At 32.7% G+C, this 10,672-nt stretch overlaps 1 protein-coding gene across 1 annotated transcript in view; it reads left to right on the plus strand.

Moving 5' to 3' along the window:
• The window catches only part of LOC106462619 (splicing factor 3B subunit 3-like), a 97,210-nt gene that overhangs the window by 40,117 nt on the left and 46,421 nt on the right, over nucleotides 1-10,672 (plus strand). Inside the window, 2 exon segments of the mRNA XM_013922561.2 lie at nucleotides 3,194-3,455; nucleotides 7,455-7,527. Of these exon segments, the coding sequence (XP_013778015.1) occupies nucleotides 3,194-3,455; nucleotides 7,455-7,527 (335 nt within the window).

A 10,672-nucleotide genomic window follows, 5' to 3' on the forward strand; every position in this document is an offset into this window, starting at 1 on the left:
TTCATAGCTTAACAATCCTCATCTGAACTATATTTATCTGATGAGTAGCTGTCTGATGATATGCACTCAACTGTCATTTGACTCATTTCAATGTCAGAATCCATGCTTTTGCATGCCATGGATGCCAAAGATGTGAAAATGTCAGATGCAGGTTCAAAGAGCTTTAAATTGCTCTTTATGGCAACTAGCTTGGCTACCCTGTTCCATTGCTTGGTATGTACATTGCCAAATAAAGACCAGTTGTATTCTGAGGTGGCAGCTGAAGGATACAAGTGCCAGTAGGGGAGAGTGCTTCTGTATGACGAAGGCCCTTCCACTGTGTGGGTGGGGAAATGTGCTGGGCAGAGGAACACAAGGCATCGCCTTTCCAGAGGCCTTCCTTTGCTCTAAACTTTGCCAAACTAACTAAAACCTTTCCTTCATCAAGACCAAAGTGGTTTGCCGTCACCGTTATAAAAGTGTATGCAATGCTAACTTGTTCATTGTTAAGGTGTTCTCCTCTGTGGCAAGGGTGTAGCATGTTGGCTGCTGCATGGATTGGTTTCATGCAGAACTCTGACCTTTGCAGCCCTTTCCTCAGCTTGTTTCAGTGGTGACTCCAAAAGTACTGCAGCTACTTCTTCTTTAACACAAGTTAGAGCTTTGGTACATCAGACAGAAGAGCATCATTGCTTTCGATTTCTGTAATTGCTGATGCCACAAGATCAAGTATCTTGAGGCTGTTCATTATTTGTGGCCAGAAAATATCATTATCCAGCAGATCTTTTCACATGCTGTTACCAACACCAAGTGATTCCATAATTGCAAGTTTTTGCAATGATTCTTTGCCATGAATCAAGCTCTTATACATAATTACAACAGCACCCATCTTGTTGGGCTTGGCAGTTTAAGTGTTGTTCCCGTATTCTGGCTTTTCTGTTTTTCACAAACATTGCTCAAACCACATGGTGTCTCTTGGCATATTTTACCACTGCTGTTGCTTTCTTGAACAACCTTTGCATGGTGTCAAGCTTCATGATATCTCCCATTAGAAGACTGTGTCCAAGCAGCTTTCATATTGGAAGCATTGTCAGTGAGAATGGCATACACTTTGTTTGATCCAGTTTCCTCAATTACACTTGAGTTCATTCGCAATATAATCACTGGTATGATGTTCAGCTTTGGTTTCTGTGCTTTTGTAGAATACTGGTTGTGGAGTTGTGATGATATAATTTATGATATTTTCCCCACAAATGTTTGACTACCCATCACAAATAATGGCAACAGTCAGCATTCTTGATAGTTTCACCAACTTCTTTGTGAATACATGCATACTCTGCTTCCAACAAATATGTGCTCAGTGCATGTCTGGTGGGAGGTGTGTTTGCAGGTTTGATGTTTTAGAAGAATGCTTGCCAGTAATGATTTGTTGTTAATATCAGGGGTGAACCAGAGACAGATGGCATGTGCTAGGTTTTCATCAAGTTTGCATTGTGATGCAGTGTCTATGCTGTCAAAATATGATACTTGCTTTGTGGTTGATGAAGTGGATGGAACTGGTTTACCTGAATCACTTGTCATAGCAGAAAAATCAGATGACTGTGAAACAGCTTTTACAGGTTTTTGTACTTTTTCAGTTGGTGCCAGGAGTAACTGTTGCTGCTTTTTTCACAGGGTGTTGATTCTGTGGTGCCTTTTTGTATTTTTGCAAATGAGCTTACATCTTGGTTGCATCTTTGCATATTGTTGTGAGCAGTAATTTCTTAAGTAAACTTCCTTGCCATCTTTTTTTCACTGCATTGAAGTGTCTCCAAACATCAGATTGTATATGAGGCATTCTGAAATTCAGAAAATTCTTTCAATATTAATTTTCCAGATTAAAGCAGATATTATAAGACATTTTCTAGGCATCCATTAAGTACAAGCAAATACAGACCCTATTATGTATGGAATTCATGTATACCTCAAGTCCTCAACTGATGTATAAGGCTAAGGTAGATTAATTTTCTGGTCTAAGGATTCACTGCTCATATGTTTTGAAAATTGGAAGAAAAATTAATTACAAATTTATTTCCTGCACCTATTTTGATATGCTAGAAAGTGAAGAAAAAATAAAATTTAAAAATTATTGCTGCTCTTCTTTTTACCTGGTGAATCTGTACAGGGTACTTTTGATAAAAGTCTGAATTATCAAATGTTTACACAAAAGCTTGCATTTGCCTCATGAACCCTAATTAAATACAAACAAACACACTAGTTAAAGCTATGTGTATGTAGAGGATTGTATATTTCCTTTATTTCACAAGATATAACTCTTCACTCGGTTTTATTCGAAAATAAAAGTATGTACATTTTATTTTTTTCTGTCCATGCTGATTCAACAAAAACTAATGGATTTCTAGGATGTATGGTTTACTTCATGTAAAACTAGTGAATACACAGAACCAAGGAAAGAATTTTGTGGTTATGGCTTAAAATAAAACCATCTTGTAAGTTGTAACTGGTTATTTATCAAGTGGTTATGTACATTACACATGATACACTATGTGTGATGTATACGGTATATAAATAATGTAATACTAAGAGACTGAGAGCAACAGCAACAAATGCAGACAGAGGATATGAAATATAAATTAAGCTCTTGATGTTCTTGAAAATGTACATGATGCACACATACAGGTTTCTAGGGCACAATATACAGTTAAAAAGTAAAAATACAATTGTTATAGAGTTGCTAGAATATTGTTTCAGCAAAATTTACAAATTAACTGAAAATTCCCAATAATTCCCATACATTTCAAATTCCAGAAATTTCCCTGGAAACTTTCCAAAATTCCCACACCATTGCAACCCTAGTTTAAGAATAAGTGTATCTAGGCTGCCAGCTAGAGATGATTCAGATACAACTTTATATTTTACTACCAAATTATTTAAAAAAATGTATGTACATGCAAGTGTTCTTGATCCAGTTTCCTACTTGTGTCCATACAATTCTAAGGACATTCTATAAAGAAAATATATATCTAAAAATGTGTTTATACTTCATTTTCAATAGCACATTTTCTGAAAGGATCTACCAAGTTAAATTTCTGTTTTGATCTAATTGTATATGTGTTTAGAATGAATACCAAGGTAAACATTTTTGTTTATTTTTCATAAAAAACGTAAACTTCTGTGATTCTGTTATATAAAAATACATTTTTTCTTATTTCAGCTACTTGTACCAGATTGCACATTTAGGTGATGATGATGATGAACCAGAGTTTAGTAGTGCAATGCCACTGGAAGAAGGAGATACATTTTTCTTTGCTCCTCGTCAACTAAAGAATCTAGTTTTGGTTGATGAATTAGAAAGTCTATCTCCCATCATGCATTGCCAGATTGCAGATTTAGCTAATGAAGATACCCCTCAGTTATATACGGCCTGTGGTCGAAGTTCACGATCTTCACTACGAGTTTTGAGACATGGTTTGGAAGTGAGAATTTTTATATCATTAAATATGTTTGGGTGGTACTAAGAAGTGTTCAAAATCAACCACATCCCTAACCAAAAAAATAAAAACTTAAAAAAATACAAATTATGAATTGCATCTACTCATTACCAACATCTATTAGAACAATTTCTGATTTAGAGAGTCTTTAAATTTTTTAAGTGGCATAAAGAAGTTAGTATCAATTATAGCCCTTTAATTTATGGTGCAGGAATAAAAGAAAGATTCCCAGAGAAGATAAACTCCTCAGGCAGAGATTACTGAGTTGACCATCAATAATTGACAAAGATAAGATTAGTTTAACCTATCAAAGTATCTTATTTTACATATTTTGCTAGAAATGATGTGAAAATGAAGTTAGCTTAAGGAGTACTAAAATTCAGTACCAGATAGAGTGTGAAGTTAAAATAGAAAAACTGTTAAAAGTAGCTCATTAGTAAAACATCAGGAAAAAGCTATCAGTTTTCATCATTTAAACTCCACACATTAACCCTCTCCCCACGAGCATCCTTCACTGTGCATGTGACGAGGTTTTTAGTGAGTTACATTCAAAGTTTAATTAAACTACATTTTGTTTATGTTATTCCAATTAGTATACAATAAAATCATAGCTAATAATCCATATTTTCATGGTATATAAGTTTTAAGTTCTTAATTTTGTAATGCAACATTTAAAAAAAATCCTGAATTTCCCCTAGTGTGAGATGTGTGACATTTTTTCTCTACTCATCCCCCTTCTGTTATTTATTTACCACTCATCCAATAAGTACGACATTTAACATAACTTACTCACTATAATATTGTTATTGCTCAGACAAAGTATAATTTTCATATCCTTCAATCTTGTGTGGTTACAGAGCCATCCAATAGAAAATCAGACCCTTGGCATACCCACCTGTCACATCTTCTCTCTAATAGTTCTCTCTTATGTTTAATACTACATTATTTATAAACAATAGCAAGCCAAGGTTTCATCTGTCAAATGACTATTATGTTTTGTCTTTTTCTGTGCAGAGAATTATTACAATTTGAAGTCATTTTAGAAAGAAAAAAGGATAATTTAGTTGTTGTTTTTGTGGTTACGTAATGTTGATCAAATTGACTAACCTTGTATAGAGTTAGAGTAAAGCAAATAACAGATAAAATATATAGTTTTACTACAAAAATGAGTTTGAAATGTTGAAATGTATTTTGGAGGTTTTAGAGATTACAAAAATGAAATTTGGGATTTTTGAGATGAAGAAAAGTACTTTTAATCTTAACAAGAAAATCACTTTCCACTTGGACTAGTTAAAAAGTAGACTCCATATATTCACAGACAAGTCTGAAAGTCTGGCAAGTTTTATGGAGATACATGCTCTATATTAAAAGTTAGTAGTGTCAAAACTATAATGAGTACAAGGTGGTTGGTCAATTCAATAAGCCCATGTAAAGAGAGTAAAGCAGTAGTACTCTGAAAAATTAAATACTTTTTGTCATATTTCTCATTGTTTTTAATGTAACCATTTTAATTTTTTGTCCATAGACTGGTAAACAGCTATTGTTTAAATTGACAATCATATTATTTACCATAAAAATCGAGTCAAAGTCAGAATTTAAATATTTGTATTATGTCTTTATTGTTGAAATAAGTATCCATGTTTGCATATATTATGCATAAAAATGTTTTAACAGTAAAGGGACTCCCAGAATGTAAACTTGGGAACTCCTAAAACACTGTCAGTACTGATACCTGGGTGTAGGAGTTAATTTGTTTAAAAGCTGATATGTGATTAACCCTTTCTAGTCAGGCATCTCTTTCTGCATGTCACGAGGTTTTACAGAATTACATTTACAATTTAATTAAATGACTTTACTGTTAATGTATGTCAGTGAAATTATAATGTAGTGTATAATTTAAAGTTTTATATTATCTAAGTTTTAACTGCATTATTTCAAAATATGCTATTAAAAAAATAAGTTTTAGTTTCTATAATTTGAATAGTCATAGACCTAGATTGTTCATGTATGTTGATGAATCTCCGATTCAGTTGGTATGTTAAATCGACTGGGATATCTTTGAATAACTTCCTCCCTCATCTGACTTGGACCCACGGTTTAATGTAATCTCTGCTCTAAAACCATCACATTCACAACCACATCTAGAACTTTTCAAGCGTGTTTCATTGCTACATCATTTTACTTTACATTTACAAGTTTATTTTTCCAAGTTGGTTCTCACGGTCGTGGCTTTGGTCATAGGTCTGGTCTTGAAGATAGTGCCAAGTGTTTTCTTCTTGTCTTACCAAAACAAACAAAATTTTTTTGAAATTACTCATTTTTTTTGCATCCATATCAAGATGCCAGGCTGGCTCTTGTGACAGGTGTTAAAAAATATAAATGCATTGTACATTGGTGATAATAGCTATAGTTAGTAGTTAGCACACAGGATCACCTACAAAAGTTGTAATATTTTTAAAACAAGACCCAAAACTCAAGCACTTTTGAATGGTTGACTATTCTTCTCAGACTGTTATTCTCCTGAAGAAGAATAGTCTACTATTGGAAAATGCTTGAGTTTTGGGTCTCGTTTTGAAAGCTACAGTTAGTGATATGGTAGAGAAAGTGAAAAATAAAATATAAACATTCACCATAAAAAAACTTAATAATCATTTAGGAGGTTCTAAAAATTATGTAAATGAAATTTGAAAACTGTAAGATGCAAAAATTATTCTAATCTTAACATGAAAATCAACTTGTATTTAGACTAGTCAAGAGTTTGAGTGCAATTGACTAAAATAAATTCAGAAAAAAATCTTTATTTAAAAAATCTTATTCCTTGTGTACAGGATACTAGTAATCTTTAATAAAATCTTACCAATTTTTGTGGAGATACATTAAAAAATAGTATTTATAGTTTCATGTATATACCTTTTTATCACTGGCTCGTGCATCTTGAACGGGCCCGTGTTGATAGGGTTAATGAGTTCAGCTTCAGACAATATCAAAGGATGAGAAAAATTTGAATTGGCTTCTGGGAATGTTAGTAGTAGAGTATGGCTTACGTTTGGAAATTTTTTCTACCACTTTTACTACATAGATTTAAAGCAAAAATTGTAATGTATAGTATACACTCATTAACAAATCCATAAGGAACTTAAACATATTTTTCATTTATTTTGCCTTCTTAAAGATAAGGCTGGGGACTCAGTAGCTAGTGATCACATGATTTGTGTGACTTAATTGCAGCAATAATACAGTGAAACATGGTAACTTTTTCAGAAATGTTTTTGAAGAATAAAATTAAATTGTTAATTCAAATACTTTACATGTACGAATTTATATTCCAATAAAATAAAGTTTCAGTAGTCGGATTGTTCTGGATTCTTAAGTGAGGAATCCTGAAATTGGACATAATTAGGGATTGTTGTAATCAATTTCATATCCTAATAATAGAAATAGTGAAGCATCCTTCCTAGAAGAAAGGCAATAGGGGACACTATTTATTAATCAAATAAACTTCCAGAGGCAAACTTTTAAGAAAAAAATATTCATTGAGCAGTTTTAGTGTTGTATCAGTTGTATCTTTAGTAGATGTTTATTTTCTTATCTAGTGGCTAGTGAGAATGAGATGATGTTTATGTCTCCTTTTATTTATACAGAAAAAACTTAACTGTTTTATGAACACTATGTCATGTCATGTGTGTCTCTAAGCCTGACGTTTGTGGTCAAAGTGGTTATCACTGAGAGGAAGATGGTCTTAAGTTTATCTTTTTTTTTATTATTCTATTTGGCATAGTGTATTCCAGTTTGCAGTATTTAGTGGTGTTTTAGTTTTTACATAATATAGCTAGTGATGAACATGGAACAACAGTAATCATTAAAAATTAATAGGCACAGACAGCTGCTTGAGCAAATATTTCATATACATCACCTTAAGCAAAGACTAAAGATCTGTTTTTATAAATATTATGTAGTTAAATTATATCGTTTGTTTATGCATAGGTGTCAGAGATGGCTGTGTCTGAACTACCAGGTAACCCCAATGCTGTATGGACTATAAAAAAGAAGTCAGATGGTAAGTTCAGTACCTTCATAGTTTAATTACAAGCTCTGTTGCTTATAAATGTTTCTAATTTCAAAAAAAAAAGTTAGACAATGTCACTCTCATAATATTTTGTTACAGAAATAAAACTGATAGGTGAAATTGTATGAACATTTACTAAGAACGAGATAAAGAAAAAAACATTTTATTTTAATTTTTTTTTACTTTTTAGGTAAATATTTAAGAATTTTCATAAAAGTATGTAGTTTCAGAAAAAAACATTTTTATTTTTTTCTACTTTTTTAAATACAAATTTATTATTTGTACCTGGACTCTGAATAGTTCACCTGCAAAGTGATATTCATATTAAGAATAAAAATATTAATTTTTACCTTAGTTTTCATATTTTACTTGCATAATCTTTAGAACCTCCTAAACAAATATCAAAAGTTTTTAAGGTACATGTTCATATTTTATGTGCCATTTTCTCTACAACATCACTATCTCCAGCTATTATCATCAATTTACAGTGCAAGGAAATGTTTAAAACTAAAAAACAGAAATGTGTACATACCTTTTAACTCTGTTGATTCCTCTAATAACATTGTCTGTGATTGACATGAATATATATATATATATAATTTCACATCTTTACCTTTTTCACTTATAGTATATTTTTAATGTTTTATTTTCCTTTTGTGTTCTTTATCTTTGATTATTTATGTTGACACACATCAACATGTGAACAAGGGCAATATAAAGTTAACATTGGCAAAAACGGTTTAGCCTCTGACAAAATGTTGTTTGCACTAATATAGTAAATGTTGTTACTACGATATTTTTAAGGTTAGAAATCGTCGAAATGGCGTTTGAAGAAAAAATGTAATGCCATGCCAATTTCTTATAAGATCATTTTAAATAAATGATATGAGCAGTCTCTCATAAATATTCTGAATCATGTTACCAATAATTTACAAATTATACTGGAAGAGACAATTTCTCCCCCTAAAACTTACTGACAGAGTCAGAGTCAGATAATTTAGACAAAACTATTAGTACATGTTTACGTGACAAGATTGCATTTTCACTCAACATGATCCTGTCAAATATTTAAAAAGCTAATTTGAGTAAAAAGGATATACTATCAGACCAAACATTTAAAATTGACGTCACTACTTTAGAAATAACCGTAGATAGTGGTCAGCGTAAGATTGTTAATATTACTGCTAATTATCTATGTAACATCAGTTAAAGAGTATTAATCCTTAATGAAAGATAACATCAAGAGTATACCAGATTTTACACTAGTTAATGACGAAGTTATTGCTCTTCATTGGAGATAAGAGCACAACTATCTGCCCATGTGCATCTTGAATTGTTCCATGCACTAGAGACATGTTTTGTACAATGAAACTCATAGTTTTAATTACATTTCAGATAGAACTATCGATCCCCTTCTAAGTGATTGTCCCATTATCTCAGGAAATATTCAAGTCGAGATGTTCAGCAGTGGTGTGAGCACTATACAGTTTGTACTGAACAGCAAAAAACTGACCAAAACAGGATAAACTCCAGCAGAGAATTATTGGACCTCTTCTTTAGAGGATAATTCTGTATATTGCTGGTCCACTCCTGGAAACTGAACGAGATCATTGACACATTCCTCATTGCTAATGAATACTCTATCAAGTAGTTCAGAGTCTATCCATTGATAAATACTTCAGCCCAATGTGTAGCTGATGTGGTGGCATAGCTCTTAACAAAACAGTATAAAACAACAAAATAGATCAACATGGATAAGAGAGCTAATTTCAGCAGGTAATTGTCCTCCAAGCTGTGAAAAGTGTTGGGTGTGGTGAAGATGCACACTTTTCCTTATCAACCTTAACATGAGGGTTTAACATAGCAGGTAGTGCAAACTATCAAGAACATACTTGTCACATTTATGAATCCGAACCAATTCAGGTTTTTTGACACACCTGGTAATTTCAAGTTGCTGGTTTAATTTGTATTACGTGGTTTTTCCATTGGAATGGTGACTAATTTACAATAACGACATTTTGATGTCTGGTCGTACGTTTTAGATCATAATAGAAAATCTAATCAAGGTCATTCAGTGTTTGTAACAATCAGGTCTGAAACTAAAGCCAGAGGTTCTTTCAAGCAGAAACATGTAGAGTTTTTCGGAAACACAGTGCGTCGAAATAGAGTTTTATGATTCTCCTAAAGCAGTGGCATGTTAACCTGAACATACAAACAAGAAGGAAGTCCAAATCATTTAATAGATTAAACATTGTTGAAGTGATTGGTAAACTTCACTGAACCAGAAGGTATGATTGCACTTTAGATCACAACATTTCGAATAAAACATTGTAAGCTGGAACGGATTTGTGAATGAATTTTTGTTAGCTATTGCATGAATTGTGGATTAGAAATATCTTTTAAACATTTCATGTTATCCATTCGATTTTTCTTTACAAAAACAGTGACTGGTAACAGCAAGCAAGTCTAGAATGTTGACAACTAGCAAGCTGTTGACAAGACTTATAATACCTACATCACATACGACATTGCCAAAAATATATTCATAAGCTTTAATAAAAATACCTTTAATACATATGTAGATATTATACTAAGGATAATTTTTGGTAATGATTTTACATTTGAAACGCCTGAAGGATTGGTTTGGTTTGTTTTGAATTTCGCGCAACGCTACACGAGGGCTATCTGCGCTAGCCGTCCCTAATTTAGCAGTATAAGACCAGAGGGAAGGCAGCTAGTCATCACCACCCAAAGCCAACTTTTGGGCTACTCTTTTACCAACGAATAGTGGGATTGACCGTCACATTATAACGCCCTCACGGCTGAAAAGGCGAGCATGTTTGGTGTGACGGGGATTCGAACCCGCGACCCTTAGATTGCGAGTTGATTGCCGTAACCACCTGGTCATGCCGGGCCCGCCTGAAGGAAGTGTAAAGTAAACTTACATAGAGTAACATAGTCATATATATATACAGTGAAACTAAGGTATATATGGTCGATTAAGTAGCTTCTGCATAAAATAAAATACTCATACTAATAATGGTTGGAGACGCCTTGAATGGGTAATGAAGAAAAACTTTAATATAATACTGTATATATATATATATATATATCCGTGTCAGTGTAAATTACCTGT

Source organism: Limulus polyphemus, unplaced genomic scaffold (genome assembly GCF_000517525.1).
Source record: "Limulus polyphemus unplaced genomic scaffold, Limulus_polyphemus-2.1.2 Scaffold1209, whole genome shotgun sequence".
NCBI classification, from domain to species: Eukaryota; Metazoa; Arthropoda; class Merostomata; order Xiphosura; family Limulidae; genus Limulus; species Limulus polyphemus.